The 19,239-nt window shown below is 40.1% G+C and overlaps 1 protein-coding gene across 1 annotated transcript in view; it reads right to left on the minus strand.

Annotated features, from left to right (window-relative positions):
• Positions 1-19,239, minus strand: part of LOC110961498 (alpha-1,6-mannosylglycoprotein 6-beta-N-acetylglucosaminyltransferase B-like) — a 163,194-nt gene that overhangs the window by 16,701 nt on the left and 127,254 nt on the right. Inside the window, 1 exon segment of the mRNA XM_051945508.1 lies at positions 7,484-7,615. Coding sequence (XP_051801468.1) covers positions 7,484-7,615 — 132 coding nt within the window.

The raw sequence follows: 19,239 nt of genomic DNA on the forward strand, positions 1-19,239 counted from the left end.
AACAGAAAGGTGTTTTTTCGTGGCTTTGTTTATGGCCCACTGGTGCTGCTCACAGAGGAGAAATTGGTTTCCTCGTATGATGGATTTCTTCCTGTAAACTTGTAAATGGTGTCTTGTCATCCTTGCTTTTTGATTCTCATAAACACACAGCAAAACCTTTTTGGAAAACTTATCCCATCAGTTGTGTAATGCAAACTTAAAAATAAGGAAATGTTTGATAATTTGTCTTTAAAACACCTCCAACAACTGTTAATCAATGTATTATTTAATAGTAGCAGTGATGTGTTTGACGTCCTGTCATAGTATGAACCAAACAGAACAAAAAAGGGTGGTTTTTTTTTGTTTGTGTCTTATCAAAATCTCACGAGCTTTAATGCTGAGAGAATAAAAAAAAAAAAAAAAAAAACCCTGCGGACATTTTATTCTTGTTGAAGACAAGGTGACACCTCTGTCTTGTTTGACACTTATCAGTGTTTATTCAGGGCACTGAGGATGAAATTCTGCAGCAAACGCTTTGTGTCTCTCTGTAAGGGTCACAAAAAGCCGACAATGAATTATTAATAAAAAAACTGTTGCTTCCATTTGTCTCTGTCCTGGTCTTCCTTCCTTCCTCCCTCTCTCCAACCTGCGCTATCACATATCACCAGCTCTGAAACGGTGAAAATGTTTCTGCCACCAGATAAGAGGTCCCGAAGGGAGGAGGAAAAAGTGAAAGAAGAAGGGATAAGCGGAGGAGTAGCTGAGCTGAATATCTATCGGGAGATCAGAGCGTGGGGCTAATCTGGGTTAAACGGCTGCTCAGCAAGGCTCAACAGTCCTCTGGGGGTGAGGGGCGAATATGGCAGGGTGGCACACTTTAACCCGCAGTCTGGAGATGTAAATGTCAGGCGTTAGAAGATTGCAGTGAACAACAGCATTAACTTTAAAATTGAGCTCGAGCACTTAGAAATACATGCAACCCGTCATTCAGCAGTAAATTACCTAACGCATGTAAAATGTGGATGCATTTAACTTGATGATTATCTGAAATAAATCACAGTTAATCAAACCTGACTGATTATTTGAGAAAATCAGAACAACTCCTTGAAATTTCATGCATACTGTCACAAATGTAATCAGCATCCTCCAGGTTCTCTTTTCTCTAATAAAATTATGACTGATGCAAATTTTTTGTTTGCACGTTGTTAACAGTACTACTGTTTCAACATGCTGCTCACTCCTGCGTAGAAAACATTGTCATAGCCAGCAAGTCAGGTTATAATGATCACTCTACACTTGTTTGAATAGAATTGGACATTAGTAGTCAGCTGGTAGCCAAACAGATGATAAATGAGCCAGTGATTATAAAGTATCAGTGAAGCAGCTGATGCCAAACTTGTGCAGCTTTGATAATCCGAGCCGGTATCTCTTTGTGTTTGTGTGACACCTGCGTTTAGAGAAAAAGCTAGTGGGGTTAGTTCCACCCCTCAGACTCTCAGTGCAGCACCACACCACGCAGACATCTACGCACAACTCCACTTCAAATACAAATCTTTTCAATAACTCTCAATTGGCTCATTGCCTGATTAAAGTGGCACACTCCCAGTGTTTAAAGCATTTTAATTTGCCAACTGAGTCTGCGCCTCTGGTCCAGAGATTGTTCAAATAGAAGGGGTAGAGATTTGTTGCCCAACATGCTGCCAGCAAACCATTCGTCACACATTTTCCCACATTGGTACACCACACCCAACACAGCGATAATGTGAGATGCACAATATTCTTTTACTGCATGAGTGAGGGCATTGCGCTGCAGGGTTATTGGCTGATTGTGCCGAGTTTACTGCTGTCGACCCAGAGGCCTCTGCTCTGTCTCTCTCTTTCTCTCCAGTGTCACTCTCTCTCTGTTACTCTTGTTTGCTTAACCGAGGAGGAAGAAACAGTCGCAGCTTTAGAGAAACTGGATGATGCTTTGAAGAGCAGTGCGTTCAGTTATTTAAGTACGAAATTTCACTAGTATGCCTTCTTCAATGAGATGTGTTTTTTCTTGTCTGGGTCATGAGAATCATGAAATTAATGTAGCCAGGTTAAACTTTCCATACATTATAGTGTAATGGTGTTGGAATAAGGTTTGATAAAATTAGGGATAAAAAGTACATTTGAATAAATAAATATTAAATAGCCTATCATAAATAGTTTAGTAAACAGTTGTTAAAATCTATACATTTCATTGTGATTAAAGTTGTTAAGGTCATGGTAAAATGTTTAATTGTGAATATTTTATTTCATGGTTAAAACGTTGAATTGTGAATATTTCATTTCATGGTTAAAATGTTTAATTGTGAATATTCTATTTCATGGTTAAAATGTTTAATTGAAAATATTTTATTTCATGATTAAAATGTTTAATTATAATCCTGTTTGTTCTTTGAACTGTGACCTTTGAACTGTGAATGAGGAAGTGACGTACTGCAGTGAGGCTATAAAGACCGCGCGGACAGCAGAGAGAGGGAGACACGCACGTTTTCCAAGCGCTAATGCTGGAGCTTCGTGCTCATTTTGCTGAGTTTGTTTGCATGTTTCTGTACTATAGATTGTCAGTGAGATAGTCTGTGAAAGGACATGCAATGAGACTGCTGAGTAAGCGACAGATAATTTCTACTCGAAGTTAAGTTCTGTTACTTATCCTTCCCTTGGTTAAGTGAGTGGCTAAGCTAATTAGCGTTACAATCGGACTGTGGCCCCAATTAGCTAACGCAGCTAGCCACGTAGCCTATCCTGGATTGTTTCCGACCTGGAGACGATGAGAGGGATACCAGATAGCGCTCTGAGTGACCGGAAAAGCTCGGAGTTCCTCTGGCAACGTGGGAGAATAAGACTAGAAATCAACAGAGCAGGGAACTAAACTAAACTAACAGAAGGCGACGGCGCGAGGCCGTGGTGAGGCTAAACTGAAACTAAACAGGGAGAGGTGACTCACAGAGTGTCTGGGGAATTGGGAGACGAGGTGGGGGGCAGAGCTGAGGGAGCCGGTGGTGGAGACATGGCGAGGGCTGAGAAGCAGGCAGACGGAGGAGAGTGTAGAGTGGACGAGGGGATTCCGGGGTGAGGAGGGAAAACGGAGCCGACAGGGTAATCCAAAGAGCATAGTCCAGACAGCGGTGTGTAACAAACGGAATGCGGCATGCAATGACCCAGCAGTGGGAGCTGAGGAGAGCCAGGCTTTTATGCTGTGCTTGATTGAAGATTTGCACAGGCTGTACTGGAAAGCACAGCAGCTTGTCATTAGTTTAACAAGCCAGAGCACAGGAGCTGGAGGGGGCGTGACACCAATAGAGTCAAGTAAGAGTGTTCATACGAGATCATTACTGTAAAAATAACTTGGGGCCCTTTCCTATATAACATTGGGATAGGTGGGCTACATTAAGTCTCTGATGATTGGTTTAATTTCATTGTTACATAATGTAACCCTAGCTGCGTTTCCATTACCCTTAGATATGCGCAAAATTTAAGTAGTGCAATAAAAAACTGGTAGTGGAAACACCTGAATTTCAAAAAAGGACAAAAATATCACTAACAAGTTTTTACGATCTAATGAGGTGGTTTTTCAGACGTTTCGATATTGAAAAATATCGCAAAAGCGCAATGGAAACACTTTTTCCGCAATTATATGTCACGGGACGTGACGTACCTGGTTACATGACCAGTTCTCTCGGAGTAAACATGGCGCGGTACGTGTGGACAGAAGAGGAGACAGAGACTTTTCTTGCCATTATTCTTGAGAAAAACATCACTACCATACTAGACAGCAAACAGCAGAGGAACCGCAGTCGATGTAAACATAACAACACCTACACACAACAGGTTTTGGGCATCCATCTTCCTGCAGTGAAATCTCGGGGGATGATATTTTACGAGAGTTACGATGCTTCTGCCCAGAACAACCTTCAATGAAAACACGTTCAAAGTGCAAATATACTTTGTCGAAATTTTAGAAATATCGCTTTTATTTTGCGAATAACTGTAATGGAAACCCAACTCCTGTGTGTTCTAGCCAGTTGTTTGTACAGTGGTAACTATGTATGTGCAGTTGTGAGTAAAAATTTATTTGTAGAGACCAAGTATATCATAGCTGCTTTGAAATGGTTAAGTTACTTTCCTGTCTTGTTCAAGTCGAGGATTTGCTTTTTCTGATCTTTGCTGAGCTCCTCAGACTTTCCCTTTGTAGTATTAAGCGGCTGAATCTAAAGAGAATTTCATAACGAAATTGGCTGAGAGGAGTCACCAGCTGTAGTCAATCATAATCACTCACGAGAGGTTAAGAGGCCATGCGACTAAGAAAATAAAAAAAAACCCAAATCTTTTTACATCACCAAAACTGATAATCAAGTTGCTAGGTGTATATTTTTGACCACCTAGATTTTGTCATATTTCCCGAAGACCTATGATAAATCTATGAAAGACCCACTAAAATGCATGATTGTGTCTGTGTGTTTCAGATATTAGATCATAGAAAATTAAGTTATAGGAGTCACTGGAAACTCACGACTGTCATGATTTTTTACCAATATCTGTAAACTTTTGTTTGTGACAGTACCATATAATACCACATAATCTAAGGATTAATAGGTATGCATACACCAGCATAAAGACACTGTCACTGTGCTCCAGTATTATTTAACAAACTAGTCTTGACAGGAACAAATCGGTGACTGCATTTATGCTGCAGTCTTTTAATAACATTTTTGAATACAGAGCTTTAAGAACTGTGTTGCTAGTGATCAAAGTCTTCCATTAAGAGTAATTGGGTATTAAAACTATAAATACAAACTGAATTAAAACACAGGCTATGCGACCTTGTACTGAACAAATGCAGGTTAAACTGGCATGTGAAGCAGCACACTAGAAATAAAGGCACAACAACAGTAGTTAACATGTGCTACAGGCAGTGTTTTCATTATTCAAATGTTACACAGTGGAGCTTTAAAGCACAGCGATGCACAAAACTCCTCTGTCCATCTATAATTTATCCTCCATTATAGTACAAGCACTGTTGCATGCCTTGAGTCTTAGTCAGGTTTTTGTTTTTGTGCTGTTCCAGGTCTCCCCCCTCTGGATATCTCCTCCAATCTGCCTCTATCACAGCAGTAAACTCGGCATGCAGAGGAAATCAATATGCTAGTCCTATTATCAGATGAGGGCGTGTGATTTAAGACCATCTCCAATCAGCTTTCAGCATCTTTACCAGCAACACACATGCAGCTGATACACCCTGGCACACACATACACAACCCACCGGACAGGACAGCTCTGTGTTGTTCAGGCATAATAAATGAATGTGGACGTTGGTGGGAACATAAAACAAAAGTAATTAAAGGGAGCTGAAGGGCCCCAAAGCTCAGAGCACTTGATTAATGATTTCTTTCACCAGGCAAGACTCGAGCAGTCCAGACAAGGAGAGAGAGAGAGAGAGACGCAGAGAGAGGGAGTCAGAGAGGAGAGAGAGAGGTGAATAGGTATGTCATTGACCTATTCGCAACCTCCAGAGGGTTGTGGAATTGGTGGGTTAAGATGAATGCATGAAGCAGTAAGGCATGAAGAGGCAACACTGTAGAGGTGAAAGACAAAAAGAAATGTAGTTTTTTTTTAAACAGTAAAGCAGATGAACTGTGTATGTTACATATCACCTCCCTGACTGTAAATCTGAGTAAAAATCTTTCAAGCTTGTTGCACGGTAACAAATGTTCTCCCGATTTTCCAAATTATTTAAGCTCTCAGGCATTCTTTTTCATATATTTGAAATCACGAAAGCGAATCCTCTCGTGAAAGCCAGGATTGATGTTCTTTGTTCCATCTGTATTACTGAAACATTCAGTTCATTCTTTCGCCGCGAGCATCTGCACGGACAAAAGACTGTCTCCTACAAACACGAAATGTCACATCCTGTTAGGAAAAACAAAAATCAAGACTCGGCAACGGTAATGACGGAGCAACGAACTGCTGACCTCAGCAAGCAATTAGGTGCTGACTGCTGTCTGGTAGAGAAGCAGGATTGTGGGTGCGCGACAGACGAATCGTGAGAGACAGCAAAGCAGGTTGTGTGCTGGGAAAATAGCTTCACAGCCCACCAGGAATGCTTTTCCCCCGCTCATAATTGGATTTTAAAAATACATGAAGTGGCCCTTTATATGTGGCGCTAGGTTGATTCCAGTTTCCTGTTCTGTGGCCCCTCTCTCATCGTCTCTGCTCTCTCGGCTCTTCTTTGATACCATCTTTGCAAGCAGGTTTTATCTCTTGCTCCTTCTCCTTTTCACTTTCAGTTGGTCCTCTACTCGTATATGCCTCTCTCGTCTTTTATCTTTCGTTGCTGCTCCTTTGTGCTGGTTGTCAGAACAAGGAAAGCAAAATGCGAATTGCTATGAACACGTACAGGGGGTCGACAAACATGCCAAATTATTGGACCGGGAAACATGAGAGCGAGGCAGAGGGGGGGTGGCTGCCAGCTGGTTTTAAGGGGCTGGAGAGGACAGGGCTGAAGTTGGACTTTCAATTTCATTTGTTTGTTGTGGTTTCATATAGCTCTACTCTGCAGAGATGTGCTGCTTTAAAAAAATAAAGGCGCTGTGGCACTTTAAGTTCTTGCTTTGGGTATTTATGTTTTGTTGCCTTGGTCTCATGACTGTCATGGCCTACTTTCCAAATTGTGGAATCTTTGCAGCAATGTCAAAAGCCATTAAGCACACTTTTCTAAAAGCACAAAAAAATCTCTCACTCTAATCTTTGTTCTTTCTCATGTGGCAGATGTCTTCAGTTTTTTTCCTCATGCCTTACTATTTCTTCTTCTTTTTGTGTTTAACCACCTCTCTCCTGATGGAAAGGAGCCTGTGGGTACGTTCAAGCAGTAATAATATGCTGCTGAAATAGGGCTTGATTGGAAATTGGTGCACGGGTGAACTGATTCTTGTGTGTGTGCATGCACATGTGTTGATCTGTTAATATCTGATATACCTTCAATCTCATGCCATATGTGCTGTATTTTTTATTATTATATAACTGCTCTGTGGAGGAATGGTCTTGATGTGTGTGCAGGGAGTGATGCCATTCCACTACATCACAACAAGCAACATCGTATGTATTTGACACGGTCTTTTAAGTGGATAGGGATGATTGGCTAGAGGTAGACAAACTGCTTATGTGTGTGTTTGTGCATCTGTGTGTTTGTGAGACAAAATGAGAGTGTGATTTTAACAAGCAGAATGAGTTACAGTCAGACATCTGGAAAGAGACATGTACACCTTATTACCAGCAATAATTAATCCATAAACACAGCCAATAAACCCACTTGGCTGCCCGGAAAATTGCTTACACACACCTACACACTTACACACACACACACATTCAAATATACACAGGTAAAGCGGCACACATACACGGTGAAAAAATACAGAGACAAACTCACAGCCACGTGCTCACACACACACACACCATGTAATGCACGTCCACTCACTTGTGTTTCTTCAGCGAGAGTCCCATGTGTTGCTTCATCTGCTGCAGGCCGTGGTAGTCGGTGTAGATGAGGTCAAAGGGCAGCGGACCAGTGAGTGGGCAACTGCCTCTGCCTGGGGGCACGCCGAGGAACCTGCAGCACACACACAAATAAAAGACTCAGTTTATCCAAGCAGAGAAACATGACGGACAGAAAAAAGACAGAAGATTCGCTCTAAAAACACTGCCAGAACAGGGGCTGCGCTTCAGCCTACATCTATGCATTCATTATTAACTCACACAAAAACATTTCGGTTTTCTTTTGTTACAGAGAGGAAGGGTATGGGAAGGTGAACATATTGTGTTGTTAGCTGGGAGTCAAATGCATTCAGTGATAGGTGAAGTGCGAGTACTGTGGGTTTTGGAACTTCTTTCGTACAGCTGCTCACAGTGAAAATGTCTGCGTTATGTTTTTATGTGTTTTTCTATTGCATATTAAAGCTGGGATAGGTAGCATTTTGTATGCCACTAAGCAGAAAGTCCATAATCTTTCAGGATATTGTAGTTAACGTAGTCTAAGAGGAAATTAAACTTCTGTACGTCCTTTCACCGTTAACCTAATTCTATTTCATACTTGTGTTCCTTCAGGAAAATATTCAAAGAAATTGAAAGTAAGTCTTAATCAGTTTTTTTTTTTTTTCACATTGCTTGATCCCCTGACTTTTCATCTGGCTGTATAATCTGGTCAAACCAATTTGCCGAAGAACTTAAGTGGCAGAATGAAACCAGGAATATGAACAAATTCATGGTCACAGCAGAGGGAGCTCCCTGCACTGTGTGGTAAAATAATAAATACACTAGTATGTCCTTCAAAAAAAAAAGTCGGTTGACTGCAAAGGACAAATAATCCATTCACACAAACCACTGAAATGCCCATCACTGTTTACATCTTCCCTGGCTTTGAAAGATTTTCTTCTATCAAAGTTAAGAATCTCATTCCCTGTAGTGAAGCAAAAACTAAAATAGCGTTTTGACTGAGAGTTGAATTAAAAAGTGTGTTTGCAGAGCCGATAGCACCGTATATATAATGCAGAGTTCAATCAAAGCTAAGCCACGGGCCCACTGGGGAGGCCTTTTGCAAAACATAATTCAAACAAACAGGATGAAAAAGGGGCTGAATCTGTAACGACCTGGCTGAAGTGTACCTTACAGAAGCCACATCAGCAACAACAACAGATGGTGAATGGAAACGGGGACAGTTTTATGTGATGTGCTGAGGTTGTGTGTCATGTCCTGAACTATATTAGTGCGTGTGTGTGCATCATCTACACTTGCTGTGTTGTGAGGTCTAAGCATCAGCATGTCTATTGATAGATACACTCCTACCACTTCCCAAAAGTCTACTTTAATTACAAAAAGATCTTCCAGGCACAGACACAGACACAAGAGAACAGCAATATTATTTCTAAGTGTGTGGTGTACAGTGTCTGGTTGCACATCCTTGTTTCACTCCGTTTGAACCCATTGATTGACTGAGGTCGTCTCCGCTTCCGTGCCGACAGACCTGCTATTGGATATTTGACCTGTGAGTGGTCTGCTTGCTCTTACTTAGCTCTTATTTCTGTGACAGATGAGGCCAAAGGCTAATGGAGACTGTAATACAATTTGTACCCCCAGTGAATTTCATGTTGCGATGCTGGTTTTACACTGGAGTCTCTTTGGCTGCGCTGCTTATCCAGGGTGGGCAATTTAATAGTGTTGCAAAGCAGCACTTGCAGGAGCTTTACTGGCAGCTGAAAACCCCCATCAGACAGGAGTGAAAACACGCAGATAAAAGAGCTTGATATAGTGATTCAGCTCAAATGTAGAAAACTGCTGTAGAACCAGAGCTTGTTGTTACTTACAGATGTATGAGTGTTTAGTCTGAAGTAGGGCTGAGCGATAAATCGAATTAATTCGATTAATTCGCCTTTTTAAAACCTGACGATTTGAAAATTTGCCAAATCGTAAAATCGAGGCTAGCTTTAATATATAATACAGATTCTTCTTCTGCCTTTCACGACTTGTGCACTGGCGTTTACTTCCGCCTCTCATCTCCTTCCGCCAAAACACTCACATTGCCGTTATGGTGGACAGACTGACAGAGCAAACTACAGTAATGTGCAAGGTTTGCAAAAGTACTGTGAAAACGAAGAGTAGCAGCACAACTAACCTCTTTTAGCACCTCCGGAAGAGGCATCCGAAAGAATGGGAAGAGTGTCCGCAGCTACGGGAGTGTGGCATGGCTAGCACTAGCCATAGCAAACAGACCGCAAGGAAACAAAAATCGATTAAAATCGTAATCGTCCAAGATGACAAAAAAAAAATCAAGATTTTATTTTTTGGCCATATCGCCCAGCCCTCGTCTGAAGATGAATGACTGGTGGAAATGTGACAAAACAAGCCAAACTGAAGGTTGAGTTCATAGATTTTTCTGAAATTTTGAACTACATTATTTGGTTCTTGGGACTGTAGACTGTGAGATATGTTCTGGAAAACCTTAGTGAGGATCAAGATTATTAAGCTATTCCTAAGGTCAAGAATAAACTTTCATTGCGCAAGTACCAGCAAGAAACAGCCTACAGATGGGACATATTTTGTTGTGTGTATAAAAACCGCTGCTGTATTTGTATATGCAGAAGGTTTCAGCTAGTATTACCTCTCAGTCACAACTATCTGGATGGTATATGAATTGTCACTTGAATTATAACAATCAGCAGTAGAACTTGCTAAAAATTATGCTGATAATTAGAGGATATTTACATGACTGGATTTTATAGTGGAAGAAATATTTGGATGTTTTTCATCACAGTGTGAAAATTTCACTCATATAAAAGTGTTATCAATGAATTGTATTTGAAGTGTTTAGGTATATGTACTTATGCAGCAGCACCATTGCTGTATTATTATACAGCATAACAGATGTATTATATATTGCAGTTTATGGATTAATATTTTGAGACACTTTCAAACAAAGTGTAAGTTTACATGATTGAATTTTAAGCAAGGCATCAATCTGAGAACTCATTTTCTGTAAAGTAGCAGAAAATGCAAAGAGCTGTAATGGTAAATTATAAGTACCACAAAATTGCTACATAAAGGAAATTACTGCTGAATCTAAGCACAGTACTTTTTAAAAGTACTAAATTAAAATGATACTGTTTTTGGTTGAACAACATTTTCTAATATGCATTTTCAGTGAGTTTGGAAAAAGTTTCAAAAGTCTTTTTTTTTTTTTACTTTTTAATATGGTGAGCAATGCCATCCTTCAGTTTTTAAAACCTGTAATATTTTCTTCATCAAAACATGTTATAAGAAAGCCACCATCTGCTATTTGAAAACCTGTAACATATTATGAAGTAGCATGATGGGATTTCAAGTGTGCACTCAGTCTGAAGTGCGGTGTGTCTAATTAGTCTTGCTTCCATTTGTGATGCAACGTCTACATTCATCCTTGTAGATAATGGACAACTCTAACAGTTATTTGGCCCTATGAAAAATCCATTTCATAGAAACCATCACATTTTAGAAATTACAGTCTACAGTGAATTTTTTGCAGCATTACTTAGACTCATTATAGAAGTTTTACATATTATATATATATATATATATATATATATATTTACATAACAGTACGCTGCATGTCACTTCAGTACTCGGGTTTTTTAATTCAGTATTCAGACCATTTTGTATCTGTTATTAAAACACAATCTGTCACTACTTTTAAAGGTTTTAAAGGCATTCCTCTCATGTCTAACAACCTTCACAAACAAGCAAGGTCAGCCTTTAGAAAGAGCGCGAAGCAAAAATCTCGGGCAAAAATTCTGCAGCCGTAGCATCAGTCACTTCAACTCATTAAGCTCATGGCTTCGGGTGCATGGTGATGAGACTCCGGTGAGTGTATCAACATCTGTATCAACTCGGAACTTCACTCAGTGAAAGGTGATGTCAAGATAATATATATTTTTATTGGTTGAATAAGGATCTGGTGTACTCTTGAAATGTAAAGGAAAAAGTGAAATATGAGCACTCTCTGATGTGAAAATGAATGGGGACCAACATCTCAGATAGTACTTTAAGAGGGAGAGAAGGTTTAACAGAAGGATAAGGATGGAATAAAGGGAGCAAGGTAGCGTCTGGGTGACAATGATTTCAATCACAGCTTGATGATGAACATACTGGAGACTTGCCAATCGTCCAAATGCAGCTAGACCTTCCCAGCTTTCCCTACCAACTCCAGCTGTCCTACGATATTGCTCATTCGCACATTTGGTCTGTGATAATAGAACACCTTCACTCACATTTGCACATCCCTTGTTTCTTCTAAATCTCATAGGTTTCTTCTGCCTCCTTCCTGAACCTCATGACACTGCACTAGAAGGTTGGGAAATGCGACAAGGAGAAAGCAGTCGGAGCGGCCTCAATTACGCACTGAAGCATCTGCTGTCGGTACTTTGAGGATGTGTATCTAGCTCTAGACATACATCTTGTTCACTGTGGCAAAAATATTTAATGCATGCTATTATTTCATGAAAAAATCAAACATCTCCCATTTACTAATACAAGTACTTTTGCTGTACCTAAGGTTTGTTTACTACATAATTACATTTATTCTAAGATTGGTTCACTGCATTTACTTTAAAAACACATTTAGCAAAATTAAAACACAAATGTCACACAAATATCACAAAATATGTCGTACTGTGTAGTTGGATTAGTGAACCTGCATATCATATTCTGTCCTAATGCAATAAAACAGGCCCAAAAACACAGTACAGAAACTTTTTTTTGGAGAGTTGGTGACAGTGAATGTGTGGATGTTTATGATCAGTGTGTTAGAGATTATAGTTATATGGGCTGTATTTGCAATATTACACACATTATTACACAATTCATTATTGCCATGACTTTGAAAAACAAACTAACAAAAAGTTTAGTTTCAGGTCTTCTCTCAAGGAAAGATTATGTCAAGAATATGTTTTATTTAGAGTTAATATTGGTTGAGTAGAGGGAGGTGAATGTTACTCTCTGGCATTCAGCTTTGAAGCAATTGAAATGTTTTGTCATGTCATTAACAGACTTTCTCATTCCTCACATTATATATATGTATATGTGTGTGTATATATATATATATATATATATATATATATATATATATATATCATCAGTGCTTGATATCACTCATACACAGTAGGTTTATCAGTACATCAAAAGCAGAAAAAGGCTGTAATTCTTGATACTATTTCTGCTTGAAGTCAGAAATATCATAACATGTATAATTCATTTTCATTAAGCGGCACTGCAGCTCAGTCAGTCCTTTTGTTTGCATGCAGATGTCTATCAGCCTCCCTCGTTTGTCTGCCTCTCTGTCACAACAATGAAAAAATGGAGAGTGAGGCCAGTGAAAAAGGGATTAGCGGAATGTAGTAAAGCTAACTAGAATTCAAAAGAATTCAAGATAAATAAAAGAAAAGGGAGACAGAAAAGAAGAAAAAACAGAAAGAAAAGCATGGATTGTAATGTGCCAGCTGAGAAAACAGCAGCATGGCAGAATACAACCAGCTCATTGGGTCCTCATTTTCCATCAGCAGCGTGTTTCTCTCATTCTTTCCCTCTAATCCCCGTCTGTTGGCAGCTATTCAACCATAGCATATCGGCCAAGAGAGAAAATGATTTATTTATTCTTGAAATTGCCTATTTTTTCCCCCCTCTTTTGTTAAGGAACACTGAAGGACATTTTTGCTGATGAAGCTGCAGTGAATACCTGACCTCTGGTTTGTGTTCTGTATGTATACAAAGCTCCACTGAAACAGCTGTCCATTAAGTTTGACCTTTAATAGAAGAAGGTAAAGTATAAACATTCAGCCCACACCTTGTAATAGACAACTCAGTCATACTCAGCTGAATGTAGATGTATTCTGCATTGGACACGCTGCAGAAACAGACTTTTGATAGATATAGTAGGTATAACAACTGTTCCATTAGTTCAGTAATGTAACATACAACATGTTTCTACAACTGACATTTCAATAAGTGCATGACTTGTACACAACAAGCCTTTAAAATCCTTAGTTTCCTATCAGTCCCCAATGGAAAACATAAAGTGTGCAGATTGAAAACATGAAGTGTGCAGTGAAAACTACTGCACTGATTTTGTGTTTTTGAGTTCCCTACACAGCCAGATGTTGTATTTTAAAGATCTACTTTGGTTTTTAGTTAATGCAAGTATTCATTGTCAGAACTGAATAATGGGAAAAATGTAAATGCAAGGAAAGTCTTTATACTGTGAAACAAACTGCAGTACTAAAACCAAACACAAACCCAAAACATATCATTCAAATTCAGCTGCCTGGTGATGCAGCTTTTGCCACATATGCAAATGAGTCATATGGCTCACGTGTACAGTACATAACTATACTATCAACTACTGTAATACCTAGTTCAACTACACCAGCATGATGCTTAGCATTCAATCAAAACATAAATTAAAGACATGCAGAATAGACCTTCAATACAGATTCAAAGTAATATACACTGACACATACATGGGCGCATGCACACAGACAGGATGGCAGTCATCCCAGACATAATTCCAGAGCCATGCAGGGCGACACAGGAGTCCAATTACCCAAACTTCTCTTGTCTCCTGGCTGGCATCTAGTCAACAGGCCCTTTGAATGAATACACAGAAGCATGGGCACACACACACACACACACACACACACACACATACTGAAGCACCATGGTGTAAGACCACATGAGTGCAAGAGAACAGTGCACCAACGGATGTTTCCTTACTAATATTAGTTCAAAGTGTGTTCTGAATCTGCACAGTCTGTTTGAATAAATTCCAGTTCAAAGCAAATACAGTCCTACAGGAAAAATAGGTTTGTCCTCACATTGTTGTTCATGCATTTGTTGACGGTGTATCCGAAAGTGAAGCGGCACGGTTCAGCGCTCACTAAACATTTTTGTCAGGGTCGTGTTCACGAAACGGAAACAAGCAAACTGGAAATATGAGGACAGTGTAGGATGGGCCAGAAACTGTTAATCCACTGCAGTCGCTTATCAAACTGAAGAGCTCTGATTGTTATATACGGAGACAATTCTTAACTGTGCTGACCTGAAAAGTGTTTATTAGAGCTGGATGATGTTGAAACATGATTATTGAAGATCATATTGAGTTATCTTTAGTTTTGTCGTTGGTGTAAAATGGATTGAACAATTGCAGGGGTATTGTAACTGAAAACTAACAAAAAGTTACAAATGCGAATGAGGTTTCATCTCCTTCAAGCTCAGAAGTCTTGATGTTATAATTAGTCTCTTGAGGGATTTAAATATTAAATACTAACATTTTCATATCAAAAAGGCATAATGTTCACTGTAAATCAGGATATATAACACATTCACATGCACATATACATGTGTTCAGTACTTTATATTTCATATTTCATTTTCTCGCTTCTCAGTCTGTTAATTAAAAGCTTTAAAAACTTTGAACTCCTTCCTCTTCAGTATATGACCAATCAACAGAGTCTCAGTGAAACTCTGCATGAATGCATGTCTTTTCCTGTGCAAAGCGCCATACAGTTGCTTTGTTCAATACCATATGCCTGCATTGATCTTCTAAGGATCAATTTGGCAGGGTGTTATTAGACATACAAAGGCACAGAATGAGCAGTATATGCTTGTGGGTCTATTAGTGCATACCCCTTCTCTCTCTCTCTCTCTCTCTCTCTCACTAACTCTCTGTGTGAGTGTGTGAGCGCGTCGGTGTGTGTGTTTGTAAGTCAAGTGGTGCAAAAAGCTCTCACGCTTTCTCATTCCTGTTAGATGGTTTGTCCCAATTATATAAGTTATGTTAGGTTTCTGTTCGATCCTGTGTGTGTGCGTGTACGTCAGCATTGCATCAGCTGCCACTATATTCATGTTTCTATCCTGGTGTAGTTGGAATTATAGCAGAATCTCTGGAAAATGGACAAAAAAACATGACTTTTCATTATCATTTCTCCAATTCTGTGGTATGAAAAATGTTGGAAAATGGTGCAACAACATAAAACAAACCTTGAATGAATGTAAACCTTTGCCCTGAGTAAATCCAAGATAAAATCACTGTCGACAATGGGATGGAAATATTTATGTTTGTTTCATGTATTAATTGTTCTGTGCACTTTGGATGCCCTTGTGGTTGAAAGGTGCAATACAAACAAACAAGCCTTGCCTAATCTGAGCAATGTAACAGCGTGCTCTTCCTTCACTTTTTTATTCTTCTACGATGTGTCTTTAGTGGAATGAAGCATCAGTAGATGTTTAACTTGCATAGCTTATGCTGCATTTGCTAAATCTGTTTCCATTACATTGTTGCATTTGGCTTCAATGAATACACCAACCTTCCTGCTCATCCAAGCATAAAAATGTTTTTGCCATATTTTGCTATGCATGTAGACTGTTGGATGGAAGTATGACGAGCTGAACAATATACACATTTTCAGTGTACTCGTGTGTGTTTGTGTTGGTCTGCCCGACACAGAAGTTGAAGGGCATTCCAGCCAGTGTTGTCAGCTAATGTCATCCCCACTGTCCTGCTGGACTGAGGGTGAGAGAGGGTCAGCAGTGAAAAAGGGATGGTAGCAGCTTAGACTGTGACAAGCAGTGCACAGTGTGAGTCTCTGTGTGAATCCTTTCATACAAAATGACTCCCAAACATTATGGTAATGTTTGGCTTTGTATACAAATGTGCTGTTGCCTTGTCCATAGCATACTCCCTGCTCAACTGGACTATTGAAGGAAAATATTTTGAATTTATACTATTACCACAAGCTTTGTAGTTCAATGTGCATATTTTCTTTAACTTCTTTCACTAAAAAATGCAGTTCATTTATTCATATTGTGCTGCAGATCTTTGCACACAACTACAATGGAAATGTGCCCTCGTATGGTAATTGTGTAGATGTTTATGACTGGCTGTAAACAGTTTCACAAGAAGGGCTGTGCAGGAATGAAATGGTGGGGAAAAAAATGTGTCATAAAAATGTTGCCTGGGTGTTGCATAAGGTAACATCAAAAAAGTTTCATCCTTAAACTCGCAGATTTGAATTTGGTTAAGTTTATCACCGTGACATGACGACAAAATTGTGCAACACCGGCTTGATCCTGTTATGTGTGGACCCTGGAGGCAGCTGTAAGCAGCATAACACTCCCAATAGGAAGAAAAGTCAGCTTTATGTGTCAAAAGGTTACCTCTCTGATGTGAGGATGTGTGTGTCTGTTTTTGTTGTGTGTGTATATGTCTATATTTATACGGTATAAAATGCAGTGGGAAAATGAAAAGTCCCAAAAAGGAAATGCTGCTGTAAATCAATATGTTCTTAATTCTCAACTCCATCAAATGACAGGTGGTCACACACATACATACACACGGACGCACTCCCAGTGTGATCAAATGCTCAAATGTCCATGTAATCATCTGTTTCCACATTTGCCTCTGATTACACCCAGAGTATAGCAAACTGTTGGCAAAGTTTCTTCTACTTGACACACACACACACACACACACACACACACACACACACACACACACACACACACACACACACACACACACACACATGCACAAGAAGATATGTACGTACCACTCAACAGTCTTTTACTCATGAGCACTCGTGTGCGCCGACACACACACATGCATAAACGTATCCGTGCACAAAGCAGCTGACAGGCCCCAGTTATCAGCCGAGGCAGGGTGCACCAGATAAGGGACCCGCAAGGCATCATAAACACCAACACACACACAGAGCGAGTGAGCGAGAGGGTGCAGCAGAGGGAGGGGATGAATCAGAGATGAAAGAAGGAAGAGGGAAAAATTCAACACTCCTGTCAGTGATAATAAAATTCTCAGATGAAGAGCTACAGTGGGGGAGAGGAAGAATTAGAGACACAGAGGGAGTGGGAGAAAGCTGGGCCAGCAAGGTGAAGGGGAAAAAAAGTGACAAGTTAGTTGCAAAGGGGGGCGGGTAGTTAGAGAGAGGAGGAGGGGAAAAACAAGAAGAAGAAGGGGGTCAAGGAGAAGGAAGATGAAGAAGGAAGTCAGGTAATAATGTATGGAAAGCTTAAAGCATGTAAAGTGGGGATTTAGAAGAAAAGGGGATATCAGCGAGGAAGTGTGTGTATGTAAGTTAGAAAGAGATGGAAAGAGCAGCTGCTTACAAGAAGAATGAAAAATGCACCTGTATAGGCTCCAGGGTCTGACAGGTAAACTTATTCATTCATACACACACACACACGCACACGCACACGCACACGCACACGCACACGCACGCACACACACACACACACACATGCAAATTGCACATGCACACTGTGCTAATAAAGCCTGCTCTTGCTTTGTCTCCCCAGACGTCAGGCAGCCGGCTCTTTTCCCTCCGTCAGCAACTTTTCATCTAATCCCCCTAAATCAAGAAGAATAAGAGTCGGCATTGGTTGTGACGGAGGAAGTCGGGGGAATTGAAAATGCACACACACCCACGGGGATGCGTGCGAGAAACCACACGCACACACATATGATTGGAAATGAGTGTGTAAATAGATACTTTGGCAGATGTACATATCATTACACTCTCACACATGGTGCAGATCAGATAAATCCACTTTGCAACCTGCCACCGGCACTCAGGAAGGAATAAAACACACGCAGAGTGCCAGTCAAGTGATACAGCAGCCAGATGTCTTTTTTTTCTCAAGTGCGAAGCGAACACACACACACACACACACGGATGGATGTGTAGGAACAAACACTGGCAAATCATCTGAAGTCAAGTGGATGTGTCGATTCAAGTGCTGTTCCACATCCCACCGCACACACACACACGGCAGCATATAAGAGAGCTCATTAGTATTACCACCGCTGACAGGGCAGAGCACCCACTGAGAACTAATTTTTATTGATGTGTGTTGTCGACCATCGACCTTCTGAAGCTGCACTCAGTCGGCTGACTTGAATTCCAGCTCACACCTGAAATTAGACTTGCAAACACATGCTGGTGCTCAAAACAAGAGTTTTCTAGTGACACTTGTTTCCTTCAGTCACTATCATTTGGAGCCAGTTTAACAAGCTTTTCATTCACGCAAGGAGCTGATATGACACCGATGAAGCTATGCAAAGTGGAAAGAAAAAGTGGCACAGAGTTAGTGATACTGAAATGACACGAGCCAGAAAGATTTCCCTACATTCAAGTAATTTATAACTCTAATGGAGTTAAATGTTCTTTGATTTGCACCACTGTCAGGCTGAAATTAAATTGCAAAGATGCTAAGTCACATGCAACACAAAGTACTCTACTGTTGCTTCTTTAGAGTCCCGCTATATGCATTGCTATGCTTAATTCACGGTTGGCATCTTTGTCACTTTTTGCACAAAACACTTGCATTCACATGCTCTCACGCTGTCCCAACAAATCTCATACCAAACAGGAGGAAGCCTTAAACTCATTCCTTCATAAAAACAAAGGTGCTGTAGGTGAAGCATATGTTGCATGCACAGGACAACATCTGTGAATGTGGTTTCTGTTCAAATGTATGCATCAGTATGGGTGCAGCAACAATTATGGAGGGTGGAGAAAACTGTTTGTCTGTCTGGTTTGGCCAAATTATTACCAGTCCCACTGAACTTTTGTCAGTTAATTGTGTTTGTATGAATATCTGTGGCATCATACAGCAGCAGGATCCATCTGTGTGTCTCCT

The sequence above is a fragment of the Acanthochromis polyacanthus genome, chromosome 3 (genome assembly GCF_021347895.1).
Source record: "Acanthochromis polyacanthus isolate Apoly-LR-REF ecotype Palm Island chromosome 3, KAUST_Apoly_ChrSc, whole genome shotgun sequence".
NCBI lineage: Eukaryota > Metazoa > Chordata > Actinopteri > Pomacentridae > Acanthochromis > Acanthochromis polyacanthus.